This window comes from Lissotriton helveticus, chromosome 11, assembly GCF_964261635.1.
Source record: "Lissotriton helveticus chromosome 11, aLisHel1.1, whole genome shotgun sequence".
In the NCBI taxonomy this organism is placed as follows: Eukaryota; Metazoa; Chordata; class Amphibia; order Caudata; family Salamandridae; genus Lissotriton; species Lissotriton helveticus.
The window spans coordinates 444,771,809-444,796,556 of NC_136072.1; the positions used below are offsets into that span (position 1 = coordinate 444,771,809).

The 24,748-nt window shown below is 43.5% G+C and overlaps 1 protein-coding gene across 1 annotated transcript in view; it reads left to right on the plus strand.

The window, feature by feature from the left end:
- The first annotated feature begins 1,302 nt into the window (after window positions 1-1,302).
- WDFY1 (WD repeat and FYVE domain containing 1) overlaps window positions 1,303-24,748 on the plus strand; it is a 212,386-nt gene continuing 188,940 nt past the window's right edge. Inside the window, exon 1 of the mRNA XM_078665963.1 lies at window positions 1,303-1,517. Coding sequence (XP_078522089.1) covers window positions 1,381-1,517 — 137 coding nt within the window. The 5' untranslated portion in view covers window positions 1,303-1,380. The remainder of the gene's footprint in view (window positions 1,518-24,748) is intronic.

The window sequence follows — 24,748 nt, forward strand, 5'->3', positions numbered from 1 at the left end:
CTTGTATTTACAAGCTAACTGAAATTAAGTAAATTATTCTAATTAAGTACCCCGCAACATTTAACCACCCACAAAGCCCCTCTCTCATCCTGCTACCATCAATGTGGCCCTCGGCTCACTACAGACCACACTTTGTGGTCCCTTGGAAAACGTTTGAGAGTATCTGTGGCTTAGAGCAAAGTAGGTTGCTCTCTTTATGGTAAGTAAACTGATGTACTTCATGTTTTCCTTTGAAATAACTTTATACTAATTCATCAATTTGTTTATATGGCTTTGGTTAGTTTTCAACTTCATATTTACTAAATGCATTCATATACTGACTGATACTAATTTGATGATTTTGAATGTGTAAATATGTCAGTGTTAACCTTTAATAAGTCTTTATGATTTGAAAACGTAACTGTATGGATTTGATGACTAGCCTCAGTCGTGGATTTTGAATCTTCCGATAAAGCTTTATTGGCCCCGAATTAGTACGAATAAAAGCGCTAACAGGCAGCACCATGTGACTGGACGGGTAAGTATACACCGAGTTCTTATTCATCCCCTTGTAAGTGAAAAACAGTGCTTTTAAATTGGCCAGCGCCAAGCCTTATTCTGCAGCTAACAGGAACCTTAATAGTGAATTCCTGCACTTTTATATTTCTATGCAAGCACTGACACAAAGCATCGATAGCATCCCTAGCATCCCAGCATAGACCCCCCCCCCCCACTCCGCAGGCAAGGACCACTGAGGTGAAAAACATAGTTACTGAGATCTAAAAAAAAATGATTTATTGAACGGCATTTGGATGGTTCCAAAATAACAACCTAAAGGCATATTAAAGTGTTACTACATATGGGATTTCCTTAAAAAGCGGTTCGCTGCAACTGCACGTATAATGAAAACGCCATTCCTCCTCCAAGGTTTGGTGGTATTAAGTAAAGTACAATACAAGAGGCGAGGTTCGTTATTTGGCGTAACTGGTATTTTGTTGGCGTTTAAAAATACCATGATTATTGTAGATGGTTTAAAATGTATTTTCCAAAATAGCAGCCCAAGTAAATCTCTAACATTTTTCCAAAGACTTATTGTAAGTTTCTATAAATTCGCAGTGCTGGAAACCGGTTCGACGAGATGTAAGCTGTAGAAGAAATAATTATTATTATAGCTGTAGAAGAAATAATTATTATTATTCAGAAATCTGTTAATTGGGAGGGCCCTGCTATTTTAGAGATTAGGGTCAATTTGTAGTCCAACTACAGCATCGAAGAAGCAGCATCAGTTTAGCTGGCCCCTCTATTATACACACTACGGTAACCATTTCCTGCCCGCACCAAGCGAAACCCGAGCTTCTGCCAGTGTCAGCTGATGCTGCGCCTCCGTGATCAGACAGCAACATGGCAGCGGAGATCCACTCCAGGCCGCTGAGCAGCAGACCGGTCCTCCTCAACAAGATCGAAGGCCACCTGGATGCCGTCACCGTGGCTCTCCTCATCCCCAAAGAGGACGGGGTCATCACGGCGAGCGAGGACAGGTACGTCACGTCAGGATCCAGCCATGGCCCTGCTGGAGATCTTAAAGGGGTGGTGGTCAGGCAGGCTAGATAGACAACCACTTGTTATTATTCGGGTAAGAGCCGCTGCACACACGAAATTGTTTGACCTTTTGGTTTTAAGGCAGTTTGTTTGTGATTGTAAATTTTTCATTAGAGGTTATTTTAGAATGAAACGCCTTAGTGTGTTTGTAGTATGGGGTTGAAGTAATGCACTCTGTTGTTTACAACACAGGTGCACTTCGGTCGTGGGTTAGACCACATGCACCTCCGTTTCTGAATGATTTTATAGTCGTAAGATGCGTTGATTTATTATACGGCGAATGTAATCGCACAGTAATGCCCAAATTCAGTGAGAATATTTGAAGGAACACATGCACACTTCACACTTTCACTGATAACGAGACTGTGCCAACTTTGTTTAAAATGTTATTTTTTCGATATTTTTGTGGCTGGCTTCAGGGTTTAACTATGAACAGTACCGAACTTTTTCAATTTCTTTGTGCCAGATTACATATTTTATTATCAAAAACTATGTATTAATTGGAAATTTAAGTGCAATTGTGTCTGTCCATTGCAGGGAGATTTTGATCAGCTTTAGACATAATTTCTATCCTGCTACATGTGATCTGGGTGTAAACTTAAAAACATAGATAGATTTCTAGCTGATTATGGGCAGCCCGTGAAACCCACTTTCACTTCCTCTTTGCACTGCTTTTAGGTCGTCACACATTTGTTCTGTGGCCTGCATTGAAAGGGGGTGCTCTATTGCAGTCCTTTTTGGGCGGTTTTATGTTCCTCAAATGTAAACAAAAAAGTAAAAGACTGTGGGGCATATTACCAACAAGTCGCGATAAATATCGCTAAATAGGCTTAGCGACGACTTTTTTATCGCTGAATATGTTAGCGGAGAAAACATGCTATTAGCAACGTTTTTCTCCATTGTGCTAAAATATCCAGCGATAGCGGCGAAATGCGTGAATATCGCTGAGAATACAGCGATATTCACGCATTAGCGACAAAATACTTTTAGCCATGTTATCCACATCTCATTGGATAACATGGCTAAGAACTGGTCTGAGCAGGCGTTAGTATTTGGCGATAGCGGGAATATTTCCATCGCTACGCCTGCCTTGCTAATAGGCGATAGCGACGTTGGCGACTGCTTTCAGTCGCTAACAGGTTGGGTACGCCCACTTTGCATGTCATTAGCGATAAATATCGCTGACATGCAAAGTGGGCCCCAAACCGCTCGATATCGCCTAAAAGCTGTCGCTGACATCAGTTAGCGACAGCTTGCTAATAGAGCGATAGAATTATCGCCGCTTAGCGGCCGAAACCGGCCGCTAAACCGGCAAAAACGGCCGATAAACCGGCGATAATTGCCTATCGCCACCCTTGTTAATATGCCTTGTGTTGTGCTTGAAATGTAACTTCCGGCGTTTGCTCATTGGAGGTATTTTTATTTGGCTAACGACATATAGTTCTCCCTTAAAGTCTCCCATAGTCTTTCTCTTAGTTGAATGTGCTTAATTTTAGACTTTTTCCAATGTAGTTTGCTGCTCTGAATTCCGTTATGCAATAAAAATCATAGGACCAAAATTGTAGGAGTGGATATTTTTCAGCTGCTAAACTTTTGGAATGTCTTCCAAAATCCATGCCAGTGAAGACTGTGATATCAGCTGTGTTACTAGGTTTATGTATTTAATTTGTAAGTCATTGGAACCATACTATTTCTTTGATTGTAAATCATAACTACTACACCCAGATTGCACTGATTTGAAAACAAAAAGCCTGGGACAGGTAACAAGTTGTTTCACCAACCTAACGGAGCTGCTTCACCCCCCACCCCACACTAGTGCCTTGAGTGAGTTGTGTGCTCTACAAAACCCGGATTGATTGATTAAACAACATACAGTCATCTTTTAACCTTTCTTCCGGGGTTTGCAACATTGGTCCAAGAAGGTTGTATCCAGTGGTCGAAGTTGGATCTGAGGGGCACGGCGTGCCCTTACTTTTTAAATTTTAGGAGAACAGTTCCCTTACTTGTCAAAAGTTAGCTGTCCTGGGACAGTTCATTCCAGGAGCTGAAAAGCTTCAGCTAAAGTGCCATTCAGGTAGCTTCGTGAGCTGTGAAATCGAGAGAGGGGAAGGCAAAAAAAATCTGCAAATGTAAAGGGCGCCTGGAAGCCGGTTTTGGCTTTAACTGACGGAATCCCTTGAAACTTCCCGGTGATACACATTTATTCATTTTGAGCGGTACTGTAAGGGAGCTTCCTGCTAAGATGTAAAGTGTGTTTTCTTAAAAGACAGTAACCGTAGATTCCGACATACGACGGACAGGAGTAAGGTAAGTAAATAAATAAATAAAACAATGTACCTTGCGTGTGCTGCGTCACCAACTCGGCGCTGCAGCAGGCGCAAGGTAAATTGTTTTATTTATTTAATTACTTGCCTTACTCCTGTCTGTCATATGTCAGACTCTACTACCCCCCACCCTGCCCGTCACCCGCCCCGCCCCACTGCCCCGCAGCACTCCCTCGGCGAGCCGCTTCTGTCCTTAGATAATACATCTGAATGGAAATAAGATAAGTCAGTGACAACACTGAGCGTTTGGAACGTTTCCTGCTTTCTCTGACCCTCTTTTCAGACCCTGCCAGACATGGGCAAGGAGAATTGGTATTCCAGCAGGCAATCCAACAGGAGTAGTAGGAGAATAGCCAAATGCATTTGACCACATGGCACAAATTTCCAACTTGTCCTAATGTTGTCATCTTTCAATTTTGGCGTCCTAGACTGCAAATCTGGCAGTGAGAACCTAAACCAATATGAATATCTGAATGAAAGAAATACAGGTTACGTCTGTAACCCTGAGCTACAATGGAAATTAACAATACGATATTATAATACCAGGTGAGATAGCTATATCTCCTCTTTATGGTGTAAAACTTCGTCATCTTCCGGAAGTCATTCCTTAAAAATCTCCAATGGTTGATCGCTCTCATTCCTAACGCATCCCACCATGATGTGATTCAGCATCCCAGTCAGGCTTCCTGGGGACGCTGTTATTGGTGTTAGGCCTGAACTGAATTATAGAATCGCTACTCGTGGAAGGGCTTTCCTAGATTCTGCTATATTCTGCATGAAAGGGCCCTCTTATTTCAAGTCCAAACGTGGGGATTTAAGTCGGTTCATCTATAGAACAGGTGCTACACTGATGCATGAATGTGGATGGGCCAGCACACAATAGTTGACTACACTGGGTCATCCAGTTCACATCTCCACCATAAGCTGAGTGTTAGACGTGGCATCTTTTGGCCTGTTTCCCCAGTCTTTTTGCTTGCTGACCTCCTTTATTTGTTTCTGTTTTTGCTGGTTTAGTGTTTCTGCACACTTTCTCACTGCTGTTCTGTTAAAGTGCAAGTGCTTCTGTTGTAAATTGTGTTATGGATTGGTGTTTTCATGATTGACATATTTGATTTACTAGTAAGTCCCTAGTACAGTGCACTCAGATTGACAGGACCTGAACATCAAATGCTACTAGTGGGCCTGCAGTAATTGTATGTGCCACCCACAGAAGTTGCCCTGTAAAGGTAACTCAGACCTGCCGCTGCGGAGTCTGTGCGCAGTTTATAACTGCAATGTCGACATGGGAGGTGCACCCACTTGCCAGGCCCCAATATTCTCTTTTCTTTCATATATCACCCTAAAGGTAGGCCCAAGGTACCCCTGTGGGCAAGGTGCTGTGTATTTTGAATGTAGGACATGTACTGGTGTGTGGGACATGTCCTAGTAGTGAATTACAGTGCATTTCGTTTTTCACTATGGAAAGGCTATCTGTTGCATAGGGTAGAATAGGAGTTTATTTATAACATCCTATAAATATAACTTCCCATTGGGATGGGGAAATGGAGTTTAGTATGTTAAACTCTGTTGTTTACAGCACCATGGTAGCACCGGACGGGGCTACCGACTTCAAGGAACTGTGTTTTTTAAGTAATCTTTTTAAGTATATATTTTTAAGTACGCTATGTTGGATTCTTATCGTTTTGGATATATAAAAATATTGGATATTTTTCTAAACTGGTGTGGTGTTCTTTTGTAGTGTTTTCTCTGTATTACTGTTGGTTATGTACAAATGCCTTACACACTGCCTCTGAGATAAGCCTGACTGCTCGTGACAAGCTACCAAGGGGGGTGAGCAGGGGTTATTTTAGGAGTGTAACTCCCTTTTCTAAACCAGAGGTGCGGTCCCCGTGTTATTTGAAAAAAGAAGGAAGGAATATTGATGTTCTTGTGATCCTGAAATCGTAAGGGATCAGGGTACTGACTCAGGAAGACCGTAACCTTCTGCTAAACAGTTGTGAAATAAGAGTTTGCATACACAGAATGATCTGGAGCTAGATACTTGACCCTTTACCTTTGACCACTACTGGCACAATGTGTCGTTTAAAAAAAATACAGATTTTATATCGTTTATTAGGACATTGGACCAGAATTTCTCGGCCACAAGTCTTTAATAGCCTTAGAGTATACTATGGACTCTTGAGAGCTGGTTTGCTTCAGAATTAAATCTGGAAAGATTATACTATTGATAGCCGGGAGATAGCAACAATCCTGAAGAAGGTGGTTCTTACAATTTGCTACCCACCGAAACGCGTCAATGCTTTTTTATATATAGACACTAGATCACTTGGATATCTGCCAGTTAATGAAAAATTCCATGAAAAGTATTTCAACCTCGACAGATAATCGTATAGTTTCTGGTGGTTTTATACAATGATATGAACTGTTTTTGTCTATTGTTCTCTCCTGTTTTTGTGCTTTTATGTTTTGAAAATGTATTCATTTTGATGTTTTCCTGCGATGTATGTATGTATGTATATAATTGAGTATTTACAAGATATGAAAAGATTTCCCGAATGTTTTTAACATGATTATGTTTTAATTAAACTGTTTTAACTATATGAAATAAATATCCGCTATATACACTTTGAGATTTGGTACATTAATGCTCTGATGATGCGGTATGAACAAATTGTATGGTTGTAATTGTGTGGTTTTGATTGGGCCAAAAGAGGACATTTGTTTTTTGACTTTAGTGTAACTCCCTTACCCTGACTAGGAATAAGGGTCCCTACTTGGACCCTACTTGCAAACCTTTGCCAACTAGAGACCTCCATTTCTAACACTGAACCTACAATGTTCAGTTTCAGGCGAACCACCAGTGCCTTATTTGTGCTGGCAATTGTTGGTGGTAGTGAAGATACTAATTTTTGGGGAGCAGGACTTAATTTTCATCATCACACTTTGTCCCAGAGTTGTGGATTATTTCTTTATTAGCATATGACTTCTCGTTGTGAATGAGGATGGGATTTTCTCCTTGGGACTCCTCCAGCAGCATAGCAGCTTCAGTCGTAAACTGTGTAGGTCATGGCCTTTCTAAGTAAAAAGATATTCTTTCACTGTATAGATTTAACTCCCGGTGTTTAGATCCTGCTAGTACGTGACACTGGAGCAGCCCAGAGTTTGGCATTAGTTGAAACATTTCTTAAATTAGTGTCTTTAGTGTGTGCATAACCCGTCTCCCATGCTGTCACTCCCTCTACCTCTGGCGAAAATCTGGACTATTTTATTATTGTTAAGTGGCACTTTTATAGTGCACAATCGTACATTAGTCTGCCATTGCAGTGGCTTTCAATTGTGCATGGTATGGCTTTCCAAACACTTCCGTCTTCATGGTACTTTTTTTAGTATGGGGGAAACTGTCCCAAATGGCCTGACCTTCTGGGCAGGGGCGACTCCTCCGCGTAGGCGGAGGAGCGTCGCCCCATTGCCTTAAGAGCAGTGCACAGCAGTGGAAAAATTAAATGATAACAAAATGTTATCATTTTATATTCCTAATCCTAGGTGCGGGCAGGGGCGGGGCTTGCCGGAGCAGGTGCCAAAGGAGGAGTGGAGAGCACACTCAAGTGCACATGAATGTTTGCATGGCCATCTTGGGCCGGCCAAACATTAATGTGCACTTTGCATGTTCCCTACCAGACTGCTCAAAACAGCCTGGTGTTGAACATGCACAGGCTCCATGTCCCCTTCTGAGTGCTGAACCACGGCGCTCAGACCAATCACAACGCTGCAATGCAGCATTGTGATTGGCCTAAGGGAACTTAGGGGAACCATTCACAGCACTGCATTGGAGCGTTGTCATTGGCTTAGGGAGCCTGGGAGCCCAGGTGCTTTTTATGACGAGGAGAACCGGCGGAGAGGCGGCAGCTGGCGACGTGATCAGCAGATAAGTTTTCTTTATTATTTTTTTTTGTACCCACCCCCTCACATTCTCCTGCCACCGTTCCCTACCAGCCGCCACTGCTTCTGGGCCTCTTTTGTTTTAATGTCTGGCCTTTGAGACTGCTTTGCTGCTACACTAGGCTATAGGTTGTTTCCCTGAATAATTCATTCACAATATACATACAGTCTTTTGGTCTGCATGCTTCACGTATTAATCTATTCAATTGTCATGTGCATTTTGCTTCCACCCACCACAGCTTAAAGCATGTCAGCCCACTTTACCCATTGGCTCCGTTCACTGTGAGACACTGCACAAAGCCGGTGAACATTTTTAATATATACGTAAGGCGGTCGGTCACATATAGGAGGCAATATCCATTATTTTTCGTTTTCTGCTTTTTGTGGCGGCACATACTTGCAATAAAAAAAAGTAAACAAGAAACTTACCGTCTCACCAGCTTACCTGGCCAGACCTATTGGCTTTGCTAATGCTTGTTTAATGATCTGTCCCGAAGAGGAGACCTCTAAATGTTGGCAGTGATCTGAAGGAGATGACCATCAATCTAGTTATCCTCTTTCTTTGGGAGCTGCGGGAGAACAATGCCTCTGAATACCTCGTCTCCTTTCACCCACCAGCCCCTAACAGAAAGGAGCTGGGAGCAGGTTCAAGTGACATCATTGGCTGTGCAACCAGCTATCGCCAAGCTGCTTACCTTGTAACATGAAGAGATCTCGGCTCAGTGGATCCCTGGGAGAGGTTGTCAAACTATTTCTTTAAAAACTGCCCTGGGAAGTCGCTTGGGGTGGGACTTTTCATAGTACAAAAATATGAGCTTCCACCTTCAGCAAACATGAAATTAAATGGAAGCTATGTTTTTGAGGCGGTATTGACGTCATGTTTTGTACAAATTCAGCTTGTAAGAAGCCTGAAGACTGCTGACTTCATGCATACTGCCTGCATTGTATTTCCTAGATATACATGCCTTTTAGCCTCCTTTGATATTTTTTTTCTTGCAGCAGTATGATAACTCTTTAGGTGTTTCTTGCATCTCTTTGTATTTCGTTTTGTAGTTTTAACTTTGAGTGGAAAACTGAATCCCTGTTGGTTGTGAATTTCTGCTATATTTAAAGGACTACAGTAATGTAACAGACTTTGGCTTGTTTTCGCCAGGGAACTACAAATCAGGCATTCATGCGAATTTGATGTGGCTTGTGACCAGTGGTCCCATGCTTCTAAATTGGCTTTTGTTGTGCCTAGATGCATGCCCTCAGTTCGGCCAAATAGGAGTATGTTTTATATCAGGCCTGACTATGGGCAAATGGAAAAAAAATGAGCAAACTTATGCAATAGATGCTTTTTTTAAAAACCTTTTCTCTCTCTGTTTCTTTTTCCCTGCAAGCTGATGTTGTATCATGTTCATATTTTTTTACCATGCCATTCAATTAGTTAAATTAGAAGTTCATTGACTGCTCTTAGCCCTCGATTGGATTACCCGGAAGCGTTCTTGCTTTCTGGCGGCCTTCAGACAGCCACAGATATTGTTTTTTTAGTATATTATTTGTGGCCAGGTTAACTAAATTAGTTCTTGGACTGTAGAAGATTTTGAGGAGAGTGTTCTGGTAGAGGGATGTGATATCAGCTTTGAAAGTGCATCCAGTACTGCATTAGAAGGTAGTGCAGTGAAATCAGCACAGGAATAATGTGTTGCCTTCAAGTAGAACCTTTGCTAGAGGACTTATAACTCTTAGAAGCTTATCTAACCTTTTCTCCCAGAATCAATCCCTTTCCTTTGTTTCAGGGTAAGTTTATTATTCATTGAATCAAATCCCATTTAAGACTGAAGTGTAAGCATTGAAACGTCTTTTTTTAGTAGTGAAACGTATTATTACTTTGTCTTCTGTAACAAAAGAGGGGGATGAATCAAATGGAACTTCTGAATTCCAAAACGGCGTAGAAACGAGTTCCTGCAGGCTTCGTAAAAAGAACAGAATTAAGTTTTGGCATTTCCACTATCTAGTTAATAGTACATAGTGAAGCAGTATACCGTGTTCCCTAGCACCTTTACTTATTTTATTGATTGAAAACACAATGATGCTTACATCAATTGTAAGGGAATATCTTGCGCAATTCTTGAAAAAGCATGATAATTTCCAGTGCGTATCTATATTAGCTCAAAACACAGATAAAAGTTAGTAATAGTCCAGCGAACATTAATCTGAAAAAGCCCTGCACTTTAGGTCTTGCCTGCAAGGGCTAGAGCATTACCTCCCGCTTGTGAGATTCTTGTGTTCTACAATGGGCTTGGAACCATTCCATTACTTACTATTTGTTTGCAGCGTTGACGCTCATCTTTGTAGCCTTCTAATTAGGCAGCCCTTACGATTCACCACTTGCTTTGGAGCATGGACCAAGCCCAGATTAAATAAATTTAATTAGTGTCCCTCCGCTGGTCAAGCCGTACTATCAGATACTATTTCTTTGTTAAATATAGCACTATGACGCTGTCAATGCTAGCATCATAGCGTTTTTTTGTTAAGCTAACCCCCACCCTGTTCTTCTCCCCCTCCAGTCTCTGATGCTACTTGGTCTTTACACCATCTCTCCCTCCCAGCAGTAAAAAAAACCAAACTCTATGAAGCGGCCAGCACTGGCTACTTCATGACACTTATTTTTTTTTTAACTGTTCCGTTATCCAACCATTGCACCACCCAGCGACCCAGTCTTCGTTACTGAACTCCACCCTATTGCCAAAGCCAATAATAGCTCACCAACAGGCGAGACCTGTTGGCAATTTCATGCTGATATATCAAACGGTACCAAAATGTTATTATTGAATGAAATGTATTTTTGTGGCCTTTCATTTGTCGAATTCAAAAACAACAGTTGATGGACAGAATGCAGAACAATGTCATACATTCACCCCAGTACAGAGATCTGGGCCTAAATCCATCGTTTTTTTGCACTCCACACCACCCCAGTTCAGACATGACAATATGCAAATCAGCCTTGACCCTGTGCCTCATTGGAACAGTCCAGCCCGAACTGCCAAGCCATGTCTTTCCTGGACCGGAATCAAGCATCCAAGGACCGGTTTCTGGATATCAGCCGTCTTCAGCCAGGATAGCTTGACACCAGTGGTGTTGAGAACATGGGACTCACGTCTGAGCATACCCATCCCACTCGGGGTGACAAATGCAAAAACAACAGTTGATGGACAGAATGCAGAACAATGTCATACATTCACCCCAGTACAGAGATCTGGGCCTAAATCCATCGTTTTTTTGCACTTCACACCACCCCAGTTCAGACATGGCCATAAGCAAATCAACCTTGACCCTGTGCCTCATGGGAACAGTCCAGCCCGAACTGCCAAGCCATGTCTTTCCTGGACCGTAATCAAGCATCCTAGGACCGGTTTCTGGCTATCAGCAGTCTTCAGCCAGGATAGTTTGACTCCAGTGGTGTGGAGAGCATGAGACTCACGTCTGAGCATACCCATCCCACTCGGGGTGACAAATGCAAAAACAACAGTTGATGGACAGAATGCAGAACAATGTCATACATTCACCCCAGTACAGAGATCTGGGCCTAAATCCATCGTTTTTTTGCATTCCACACCACCCCAATTCAGACATGGCCATATGCAAATCAGCCTTGACCCTGTGTCTCATGGGAACAGTCCAGCCCGAACTGCCAAGCCATGTCTTCCTTGAACCGGAATCAAGCATCCTAGGGCCGGTTTCTGGCTATCAGCCGTCTTCAGCCAGGATAGCTTGACTCCAGTGGTGTGGAGAGCACGGGACTCACGTCTGAGCATACCCGTCCCACTCGGGGTGACAAATGCAAAAACAACAGTTGATGGACTGAATGCAGAATAATTATAATTATGTGACAGTCTTCCTTTATATGACTGCCAGTATGAGGTGTCAGTCGAAGTGATCTGCCAAGATTGACTGAGTTATTGTCCTCCTTTTCTAATTATAAGATGTCAGTGCTCAGGGTATGTGACTATTTGGAGCCATCAGTGTGGACTATCTTGGAAGCCTTTGATGACCAACAATTTGTTGCTGTCGTCTGTGGTCTTGGCAAGCTTATGTGGTTACAATTGAGTAGTTATTTAAGTGGACTTGTATAGTCTGTGTCTGTGCAATTCAATTGCTAGCAAGGTTCTATAGGTCTTTTCGTACAATGTATGCTTGTACCATTGAGGATGATGGACCAGGTAATGAATTAGTGCATGATATCATATGGCTACATGAATTATATCAAATAGAAACTGGAAGAACTGTCATAAGGGCTCGAGTAATTGTCCTCCATCTTGTGGTTAGAGGTAGAACGCAGTATACACATAGTTTACAAATCTTTTAATTGCGGGGGAAGGAGGCTATGGGTATTATCGCATATATCATTATTCAGGCAGTGGGTATTCAGGTGCAAAATGGCTGTAGGTAGTTTTAAGTATTATTTGGAGAGGTGTAGTTACTATTTTCGATCTGTACTATGAGGTCATTGTGAAGTTATGTTGGGTGGAGCGCCCCAGTTTTGCCTGAGTGCCAATGTCTGTCCTTTGGCCCGCTACGCATGGCCAAAGGCATAGTCTGGTTGGCTGCCTATGGCATATTGGGCAAGGGGTGGAGTGCAGTATGTCCCTCCCTCACTGCACACGGTCAAAAGCCCTGCATAGTAGGGGTTGACTGTAAATACATGGTTAAGTGCAAGTAACTTTTGCATGTGGTATGTAATTTAAAAAAAATTCACAGAAAAAAGAATTAAAGTTATGATTTTTTTTCATTATGTAATAATGTATGATTAAAATCTCAGAAATTCACTAAAGAATCCCAATAAAACGTATGTGGGTGATGTAAAAGACACTTATTTGCACCACAGTTACAGTGAGGATCATGGATAACCAGGAGTGAGAGTGAGAGAAAAATGAGAAAAGGGAATCCGTTTCTAAGTAAAAAGAGAAAGAACAGTTTTGGAAAGGCATTGGAATTGGGAAACGGTCTGCCTCTTCTATTATGGGCTAATACTTGGTATACTTATCTCAAGGGAACTGTTTGTAGTCGGTGGAGGTGGACTTGGACAGGCCGTAGGTTGGAGATCCTGTGAACAGAAAAACTGCATCATCAGCCCAGGAAAGAGGTGTTAAAAGAAAAGAGAAACCAACGTACTGTTTTTATAGGTCTTACATATGCAGCGCGCATGCGCTGCATAGGAAAGAGACCTCTTGAGATCGATTCAGCTTTACAGGCAAAAACGTGCACGCGTTGCATTGCTGTCAATGCAACGCGTGCACGTTTGGCGATTTCCTTGCGGGAGCTAGCGGCGCCATATGTTGACAATTATCGCGCTCGCTCCCGCAAGGGAAACGCTGCCTGCTCTCGGCCGTGGGGGGGGGGGGGGGCAACTGAACTCCACACACCTTTATTAGTTTAAAGGGCCCCCTTGACTTAGGGCTTGTTCCACCAGACTTCTCCTCGAAAGCGTCAGTGATGCCGCGTGTATTCCACAACGATTGCATAGAGGATCGCAGGCATTTTAAATGAGCTGTGCAGAACTGTAATCATTCCAAAGCCTCCTTCTGCAGAGACAGCTCTGGGATCTTCAGAACAGCATCTTCAGACCAGAGCTGTACAGGCCAGAGATTCCGTCCTTGAGAGCGCCACCCGCATCCTTGTGGGGGGGGGGGATATCACTCTGAAGGTCATGGCTGCAAGCTGATGGCATTGCTCTGAAACATGTAGCCTTATTTGAAAAATGGTATACGCATGTGATATTTGCCTTCTATTGTAAACCAATACATCTGACGGTCTAGCTTTGAACTAAAGCACCCCAGATACCCTTTTTTATCTGAGACACAGAATTAAGTAAATCGACGGTTCAGCAGGTTTGCCTTGCTCCACCCACCTGGCCCATATGTGGTTAGATCTTAAAATACGAACAGCCTCTACTGAGTACATATTTTGTTTTAGACTATTGCACGCGTTTGGCGCTTTCAGTAGTTTTTTGGGCAGGGGGGAAGAGATGACCATTTATAATTGTGCAGCGTCCATTAAACAGTACTGATGGCTACCGATCTGCACACATATTGATGTGCACTCCATTTTGAAGAATTGGCATGTAGTGGACTTTAACGCCACCCAGAGTTTTACCCGTTCAGCACATGCTACGGAAAATCAAGAACCTGTATAAGTGCATGATGGGTTAGTCTCCATCTGAATCATCACACGGTCTGTAATATTCAACCTATTTTCAGCGTACTTCTGCGCACTGTGCACCCAACCTCTTAGTATTAATTTCTGTCAATGGAAGTCTTGACCTTAAACGTAGAACATCAGGTGTTGTATGACTAGAATCGCAGTATGGCACTCGCTTGTGCTGTGTTGGTTTCAACGCTCCCTCATCCAGGGGATCAGAATATGTCTGCAGAGCCTTCCAAGGTGAGCGCTTGTTGCCTTGGACACGGACAACATTTTTTTTACATTGCATCAGTCAGAGATCCTATATTATCTTAATATTATGACAAACAATAGAAATATGTAATAATGTGGATTACCACTTTGCTGTGACACGGACGAGATATGATGGAATGTTCTGAACAGGCACTTCCATGCTTATTTTGAGCAATAAGAAAACACAACAATGCTTTCTACGGCGGTAACGATATGCCCCAGAATCCTCGAGCCATGTTTTGCATCAGACTCTATTACGCTGCGGGACGTGAGTAATCAGCCGGCCACAGTTGTTTGGAGACCGGCAGGCAGCATCTCAGTATAGTGTGCAGGCTGGCACATCTCCTTGATAAAGTAAGCGGGCATGGGGGAGGCACCTTATTTTGCAACTTGCTGTTAAGAGCTGGCCTCTGGCGTTGATATAGTATAAAGAAGCACCTGCCTTGGCCTTCCGATTTCGACAACAATTAAAGTGATAAATGAGATCACTAATCTCTCCAAATACATACTATCAGTATCAACTATACAAAAATGTGCCCGCCTGGGTCCTTTGATTTCGGTTCCTTAGTTTGTTCGTTGATGGGTAGATAGCAACCAGCATAGTTGTGCGCGTAAGCATTGCGCTTGACAAACTAAGCAGGCAGGGTGGAGGCTTTTAGTGTGAGTATCGCTGCCCTTGAAATGGTACAAAGAGGCACCTGCCTTGGCCTTCTGAACTTAATAATGAGCAGAGGGATAAACGAGGAGACTATTGCTCTCTATTAATATATGTAATACTATGAACATTGACTACATAAAATATACCCGCTTGGGCCTTCCTATTATCAGTTACTAGGAACAAAGTGGAAATTTGACTACATCTCATTTTTTCATTGCAAGAACCTGATACTACAGATTGAAATTGCTGATTGACCGCTCATATCATGAGGATGGGTCAGGATGCACGTGTGATTCGGTTGCAAATAAAAACAAGCATTGTCATAGCCAATAGGTCTCGCCTTTGGCTAAACACTTATAAGGTCCCAAAGGCGAGACCTATAGGCTATACTAATCCTTGTTCTTTGAATAGTGACAATAAGTGCAAAAGAACATTTTGAGTTAAATCGACAATGTGGACTTATTTTGGGGTAGTCAAGCAGGAGTGCTTTAGCCTGCGCCTCACATTGCAGTTATGGTTACAAAACCTGAAAAACACTGAAAGTCATTAGTTCTAGTAAGGACACCAGTGGCAAACATCTTTAGCCACCACAGTGGTGTCCCAGTAGCCCATGTCTCACTGTACTCCAAATATATCTACCATGGTACAGTGATATCTGTTTCTAGGCAACAGGGATGTTTCCTTTTCCGGAATCCGGTGTGTGGATTCTGAGAAGCTGAGCAAGTAGACAGTTGCCAGAGAATCAGGAACTGACCATGGGTCGTTGTATGCAGCTGAATAAACTTCCTATAGGGTACAATTCCAGCAAATAAATAATTTTGTATCAGCAGATGTGTAATTCACAATGTTAATGTTAGACTAATATATCATGCCACTCTTGGGATCAATTATGTTCTTTATGAAGTCATCTGGTACCTCAAAGGGGAGGTCATGACCACTGCCCATTTGGTAGCTGTGTTTTTAGCCTGATTAATTTTATTAGAAAGCTTTTACGTCTAACTGATCATTTTGTCATGCACTCTTAACATTTTTTTTTAATTTATAAAACACAACCTAAAGTGGCGATGCCTTTACCTCCATGTCTGGTTTGAGGGGCACTGTTGTTCAGCATATAAGTTTCATCTCAGTGAGGTATGGTTTAAAGTTACACTGCTGGCCTGGTGAATACTCCTTCAGCTGGCTTTTCAGCTTAATGCTAAAATCTTTTTAACTCTGCATTCCTTTGGTATCCATACACAATGTAGGGCACCACTTTTGGGCTCCTTGTTCTTCCACCATAACGCCATGTATGGCATATACTGGAGCTTGAGGTAAGTAGGTGAATGAGTGAAAGAGACGCAAACTGCTGCCTCATGAGTCACATGTGAAAGCCCTGTGTGGCGGGACAGTTCACTGCCACTGAGACAGGTGTATTTTAGGGTAAGGTTTCTTGCCTATAGTCCTGCAAGCTAGGAACATGTATAAGCAACATACTTGATTGGGCCTCTAAAAGGACAGCAAGGCTGGTAACCCAGTCAAAAACACATTGAACTCTATCTTCAAAAAGCTAGTCGTTATATGGAGAAGAGTCAGTCATCTTTCATGATAATGCCTCTACGTGGCTGGTACAAATAAGGCACAACTATTCTTACTGCATACCTCTGTGTCGTAGGGGAGTTTCAGTAGCACTTATCTGATTTGACTGGTTCTTCCCTAGCGCAACAGGTTTTCTGTCCAAATACATCAAGTAGGCTTTTACATATTTATACTATAGTTAGGGCTCCTGTTTTTATGGTGTTTTTTTTTTACATTTCCATCCTTATTCATTTTTATGTTTTGATAATTTTGTCTGTCTTTATCTACTTTTATTTGTTGTTCAGTCTCAAAATAACGCTGCAGTGAAGGTATTTCCACATGTATGCATCTGATAAATGTATACTAGCATTTGATTTTCAGATTTCAGCCATTGACAGCAGAATGCAATCAGCGAAAAACCATTTGTACTGTAGAACAGCTTAAATAGCTCTATCTATGCAGTTATTTATACAGCATTATGAAATATGTATTTCTTGTTTTTAAACCCCCCTGTCAATCTATACAGCTAATGACCTTTTTACTATATTTTTCTATATTTAATAAGAAATCCAGATATGAACATTGTTCAATTCCTGTCGGAATATAACTATACAAATCAGTAAAAATCGGAAAGCCTAATTATATTAAACGATGAAAGCGTACACATTTTGAATTTGAGGCACAGTTGGCTTTTGAGATTTGGTGAAAGTTCTGAGAACATGATTAGAACGGAGGCCTCGAGCTTCCAGTTTCAGTAACTTCCACTACAACTCTTCAGGGTCATTTAAGTATATGTGTTTGGGTGCGTGTGGTGTGTCTAACAATAATTCGTGTGGTGGTGATGACCGTGTGAATGTTGGTGTCCTTCGTGGCGTTTGCGTGTGTGTGATGGTTTGTTATGTGAAATGCTGTGTCTGCGAGTAAGGTATGTTGACGCTTGAGAGCTTGTGTGCGATTTGTTACCGATGGGTACGTTTGAAGGTGCGTGTTCTACATTATGATGGACGCTGCTGGCATGGAGTGGGACTCGTCTGGCCTCTGGTTGTGGCAGAGTCTTATATATAACCATTTATACAGTATACAATTTAAATGCCACGTTTTTCGTTATGTTCCTTCTACCCAATGGAAGCTTTTCGGTGAAATCTAAAGTAATGAAAGATTGAGATGAAACGTGTGTGGATAAAAAACTAGTGCTTTGCAGACCCAGAAGTACTGCTTAGATTTACACATAGTTCTCTGAGCTGTTATGCCAGTGTTGCATCTTGTGACCCTCAGTTTACACAAGTACCCACTTTAACAATCTCATTAGCCCACCGATGTTTCTCACAAAGAATACAAGTCTCTGGACACCAGTCGTAATTCAACTAAATGCCTTGGTAATGGAGCATGCACTGATTGCTGTGAACGGGCGCACGCCATCGGATTTTGCGGGTGCTTGCACCTACAACAGGGTCACTTGCCCCAGCAGAATAGACTACATCTTGGTCGACAGGAGACTGTGGAGATATGTGTCAGACATGATAGTCATTCCATCTATTTATAGTGACCATAACCCCCTATCTCTTAGCTTGCGGAATTTCATCACTGAGGGGAAGCCCCTGCCCACTAATATATCAACGCTGGCGACCAGAGAAATTGCACCTTCAAACTGCAAAAGATTCATTAAATGGCAAAAATTTGCCATTAATGAACAAAAGACCAGCGCCCTGGGGGAGATCGCAAGAGCTCAAACGGAGAAGCTCTCCTCAATTTGTATTAACGATCTAGGTCTTGCCCAGGCTGATGTGGTCTATGTGGAGACAATTGACAGGATGGCTGCTCTCTTTCTTGACTCTCGCGGGTCAAATCAATTGAAGAGTAGGAAATCTACAGCCAAGTGGTACAATCAAGAATGTAGAGGGGCCAAATCTAAATTGATAAGGGCCATCAAAACCCGTGATGCAGCCGAGGTTCGCTTAGCTCGAGCCGCGTACATGCGAACACTATTGGGGGCAAAGAGGGCTTGGGATGACTCCCATTGGGAAGAGTTGAAGCAGGCTAGCCAGTCCAAAAATGGCGAGCGGTTTTGGGCTTTAGTTAGAAGAGCAAACGATGGTGATACAGAACCATTACCCAATCATATTACGGATAGGGACTGGTTTGAACATTTCAGGAGGCTGTATGAAGGGCCAGGGGTACCCGATAGCAGCGAGCCCTCTGTATACTGTACACCACCTCTGTCCGCCACCGCGATCCCCATTGATCTCGTAGGACAAATAGAGGTTGAGTCAGCTATTAATAAAATTGTTCAAGGCAAGGCACCAGGCCAGGATGGCATCCCTGGCGATCTGTTCCGTGCCAGCCCCAAGCAGTGGGCCAAGTTCTTCTCCCTTTTAATCAACGCTCTTCTCCTTGGGTCCCCAGTCCCAAGCTCATGGAAGGGGGCTGAGGTGATCCCCATTCATAAGAAGGGGCCAAGGGGTGACCCTGCCAACTATCGTCCAATCAGCTTGATCGATGCTGGTCAGAAGGTGGTTGGCAGGGTTCTTTTGGAAAGGATCCTCTCCTGGGCGGAGGAGAATAACATCATCTCCCAATTCCAGGCAGGCTACAGGGCTTGCACAGGCACCGTCGACCAGGCATTTAGGCTGGTACTACTCCACTGGAAGACAGTATCCATTGGTAAAGGCGGCCTGTACCTGGCCTTTATTGACCTGAAGACCGCGTTCGATCTGGTCCCCCGAGAGCGCCTGTGGGCGGTTTTGCAGGAGATGGGGTTTCCATTGCCCATTCTGAACCTGTTGACCCGCATGCACTACGGAACGTATGCATGCATCCGGTGGGGCACGCAGGAGCAGAAAACGGCTAAAATCCTGGTAAACAGAGGTGTCCGCCAAGGATGCGTCCTGGCGCCGACCCTCTTTTCTCTGTTTGTAAACGGGGTTGTCTCCTTTCGATCTGACATCGACGATGATGCCCCCAGCTTGGCTGGTGTTAAAGTCCCCGCTATGCTTTTTGCTGACGACACGCTATTGGTTTCTAAAATGCCCATGGGGCTCCAAAAGCTTTTGGATTGGTTTTGTGCCTTTTGCAACTTAAGGGGCTTGGTTATTAACACCTTAAAAACAAAGCTCCTCTACTTTAACCCCAGTAGGAAAGCAAACTGTACGCTCACACTAAACGAGGAGCCACTAGAGCGTGTTAAATTGTTTGACTACTTAGGGATTAGGATATCCGATCAACTCAAATGGAACCCACATATTGAAAAAATGGCCCTAAACCATAAACGTGTCGTGGGGGTTATCGGTAGGGAGCATAGATCCTCATTATCCAGACGCATAGCTCCTGCACTGGAGATCTATTCCGCTAAAGCTATAGGCAGCGCACTGTACGGAGCGGAGCTCTGGGGCTTCAATAATGTCGATTCCCTTGTGGTGGCTGAAAATAATTTTTTTAGGGAGCTTCTTTACCTACCTAGGGGCACGCCTAACAAACCTCTCCAACATGACCTTGGCCGCAGATCTATTAAAGACCTTACAATCCTGCGTCCGCTTCTCTATTGGGCTCGTCTGTGGCGCACACCTGAGCTAGCTAGCTACGCAGACGGCCTTAGAGAAGTTATTAATATGCCGGGGTCTCATAAAATTGTCTGGCTATCAAAGGTTAAGGAGCTGTTAACAGCTATTGGTTTTAGTGCTGCATGGGAGACCGGTGCATCAGTTTCTAAACTGGAGGTCAAGCAAGCATATTGGTTGTGGGTCGATGCCCAAGATGCTAGAGCTGAAAATCTGGGTAGACTCACAGACGAGTTTCGTCTGCACAAGACAGTACACTCTGTTGAACCTTATATGGACTTTATCAGAAAACCCAAAGATAGGGCCTTATACATCCAGTTTAGACTGGGAACCCTACCGGTTCGAGAACGCAATTCTAAGTGGAAACCCCCTCACCAAACACTTGCCACTTGTCCGTTCTGTAACGCTGCACTAGAAACTATTCCACACCTTTTTTTCGTTTGCAGCGCCTATAACAAACCCCGATCGAAATGGCTAAAACCTGTTTGTCGGCAGCTCGAGACTAGGAGCCATGTCTCTGCCTTAAGAATCCTACGGACAGATCCTAACACTACATTGGCCTGTGGGGTAGCAAAATTCCTCAGCTGGGCATGGGTGATTAGACTTAAAGGCCTATGACAAATTTTCACTAGGTGATTTTTTACTTTTAAAATCTTGCTCAAAGCTGTAAATGGTTTAATGTCTTTTTATTCTCGTCTTTTAATTATTTATGAAGCGTTTTTTTAATCAAAAAATGTATTGCATTTTAATTGTTATGTGCTTTTAAGATATTTTTTATATCGAAATAAAGCTTTGATTGATTGATTGACATAATTCACTGAGCTGTTATGCCAGTGTTGCAACTTGTGACCTGCAGTTTACACAAGTACCCCTTTTAACAATCTCATTAGCCCACCGATGTTTCTCACAAAGAATACAAGTCTCTGACCCACACCTTATATGATGTGGTCTGCAGCAGGCGCATTACACAAACCAACACATCTTTACCAGCACATTTTGTGTTGTTAATTTCTTAGGCGGTAGACTTAATGCCCGTGCATCAGCAAACCATAGGCTGTCTCTATTGGTCCTGCTCCCCAATACTCCGCCTTTCACCATCACTCTGCTATTTTGCCTAATTTGTGGTTTCCTAGAGTATAAATTTTCCAGCTCTGATGTTTGGGAAGTGTGCATCCGAAAGAGCGTGCAAACTTTGGTATAGAAAAGTGTGAGGTGCTCTGAAATGTTGAGGTGCCTTTGGACACGGAAACTGCAGCACAGTTTGAAATCTATCCGAAGCATGCTGACACACAGAAGCCACACTCTGGGGAGGCAGAAGCTTCACAGTTAATGCAGCTTGGGCCTGGAATGCACATCCCCTCTCTCTGAGAAGCATGACCAATCGTTTTGCTTTCAGAAAGACATTAAAAACTTGGCGTTTTACAAACAGATCCAAAAAAAACCCCGGAAAAAAACAAAACAACGCACCCATCTCTCTATTTGGCTTGATTTCTTTTCAGAGCTTCTCCTAGCGCCAGGACACCTTTTTGGTAACAGATGCGCTTTATAAATAGCTTTAACATTAACATTAACTCTGAAACTCAGCCTTGTCGGTTTAGCAGCGGTTAATATCACCTCTGCAAAGCTTAAATGTGGTTTTAAAATAAGATTTTATCTGAAGGTCTTCTGACCGCTCCCGACGCGTGTGGGGTGGGGATAATTTGTTCTCAAAGGCTTTATATACAAAATAGATCGCAGACCAGCAGCAGGCCTTTATTTGCAGATCGGTGTTGTGTAAATCTGGGAATGGTTTCACGCAAGCTGGTTAAAAATTACTAGATGCAAGGATATGACTCGCAGTCCAAAAATAGATTTTACTTGTCTTTGTTGCAGTCATCTGATCAGCGGTGCTGACCTGTGATGTGGGCTCAGGTTCAGGGAGTGCCAACTCTGGTTTTGTGCCAGAATACCAGTAGCATGAGCTGTTGCATTGGTTCGTGGAACATACGACGGCCATTTTTCTTTACTTTCTGTAATTTTGAAATGTTGTACAGTTGGGTATTATAAATCCTAGAACTGGAGGCGAATTAAAAACATAACTTCTTATTGTCGAATTATGTAATGTGACCTAGTATGCATGTGTAAACGCACGTTCACTGAATAACAGACGTTTATTGTGATTCACCTTGGTTGCATTTATTTTATTGACCCTTGAACAGTGCTTTAAATGGAAAAAAATAAGTGCAGGTACTCGCCAAATTGAGTTGTGGACTAGAGAGTGGGGCTAAGGGTCGGAGCTATGGGCAGCACAAAGGGGTCCAGCCAAAGGCACCATTAAAGCATTCATGCACGCCAACGGAGCATTCAGTACATGTATTTTAGAAACGCTTACATTCGTTGTTGCCCTCATTACGAAACCTTGATCCCACTTGCTATGCTACAGCATCCATATCGCCACCTTCCTTCTCAGTCTGGTTGCAAACAAGTGCTGCTGTACTCCGCTATACCAGCAGGAAGCCTTTTCTTCGATTTCCCGAGAGTCACAAGATCTGCCTGTTACCGGGCCCTGCTCTCACACCTACAGTGCTATGGACTACACATAGCTTGAGGGGCATCACAGTGTGTCGGGCCCCTCCCAAACTACCTGCCAACTCTGAATGAATGCCTAAGGGCCGCGGCTCAATTAGCACATTGAATGGAGAGATTAGCAGTGCTTCAGGAAAACGGACCCACTCGTTGTCAGCTGTGTTGCGATTTTTTGTAAATGCCAATCTCACTGAGCTTGGCTTACATCCCCATGAGTACCGGTACTCTCTTTGGACAAAGAGAAGTTCCTGTACTCGAGCGCCTACAATTTAGAAGTGCCGTACTCCGTACCGGTGAATACCGGCCCATTTAAAGCACTACCCTTGAATGATGAAAATTAAGTGGACGAGTCAGGATTTGAATCGGTGACCATGAGGTAATTCCCGGAGTAGATGCAGTAGTCCATCGCGAGACCAAACCCGGCACGATTGTGTTCGATTGGGTGTTGTGGTCTGTGACGACAGCTGTAAATTGAGGGTCTTCCAAGCTGTCTGTAGCTTGGATCTGTTAATTTCTTGTGTTCTGGCTGCCCCTAATTCTTTGCATGATTCTCTAATATTTGAAATAGGCGGGCTTTTCTCTAGAGTCCTGAAAGGCGAACATTTTGATCGCTGCTTTGCAAACTGGCATCCGTAATACCCCGCAGATGGTGGCAGTTTGCCATCGGTTTACGCGCATGTGTTGAACCACGTGCTGCTTGCACTAGTGGTGTCACAAGCCAAGTATGGAGATAAACCACTTTGCGCTCAAGGCCTCACCAGCAGACAACAACCTGGGTAACGTGATGATACATTAAGTCCATTGGTTTACGCGAAAACATAAGACACCGGCCATGTTTGAGTAGGCCGAATCATTTTATTTTGACACAAATTCAATGTGCTGGTTTCTTTGCTCCCGGGAATGTTGTATTTGTTGCTTGTATGTCGTTTGCACTCCTAGGAAGGCTAAGGCGCTTGGCTGCTGCCAGGAGCCTCGATCAGATATCGCCTGGTTTGGCCTTTGGTACCCCTTGCACTGCCCTTGTTGCCTTTGGCCTCAGGGGTCATAAAGACTGTAGCAAGATTATATCATACTCAGGGCTCATAAAGCTGTGTTTCCTATTTGGGTTTCGCCTAGACTCTGCAAGACTTTGGTTTACATACAGTGAGCCTACAGCCCGCCCATAGTTTACAATTTGTTAGCTTCAGCGTCGCTCTCATTTCTATTGCTCATGTTTAATGCGGGCGTCATGTCCTCCTCGTGTGTTTGCCCCCCTTAAGCATGGACCAAGTACTTGTGCTCCTGGTGCAAAGTAGAGTGCAGTGGCATAGAGTGGTGCAGAGTAGACTGGCATACAGTGCAGTAGCATAAAATGCAGTGGCGTAGTGTGGTGCAAAGTAGAGTATAGTAGCGTAGTGTGCAGTGGTATAGAGCAGAGCGGTGCATAGTAGAGTGGTATAAAGTGCAGTGGCATAGAGCGATGCATAGTAGAGTGGCATAGAGTAGAGTGGCTTAGAAAGCAGTGGCATAGAGAATAGTAGTGCAGGTTTGAGCATACAGTGCAGTGGAGCAGAATAGAGTGGCGCAGAGTAGAGTGGCCTAGAGTGGAGTAGAGTGGTGCAGAGTAGAGTGCAGTGATGCAGACTAGAGTTGTGCATAGTAGAGTAAAGTGGAAGGGTGCAGTGGCGTAGAGTACAGCGTAGGGGGCAGGAGGGAAAAGCAGCAACATAGAAAGGGGCAGATGGGGGGGCCTAACCTTCCCTTTGCTTGCATGTAAGGCACCCCTCAAGTAGACCCAAGGTACCCTCATGGGCAGGGTGTACAAGTTCATCAACCCAACATGCTAAGTGTGCATGCTTGCAGCTCCTTTTTATGCGGTTGCTACACGTCACTTGTCCCAAGTAGGCCCAAGGTACCCCCATGGGCAAGGTGTACAAGTTCATCAACACAACATGCCAAGTGTGCATGCTTGCAGCTCATTTTGATGCTGGTGCTACACCACACTTGTCCCAAGTACCCCATTCACACGCCAACACTGTTCCTCTTGCACCACAGGTGGAGTGTATGGTTACCTACAAGAAGTAGTTCCTAGGGTATGCACGGTGCTCCTTAGAAGCTACACATACTCCTGTGGTGGCCATCTATCTTGAAATGGGGTC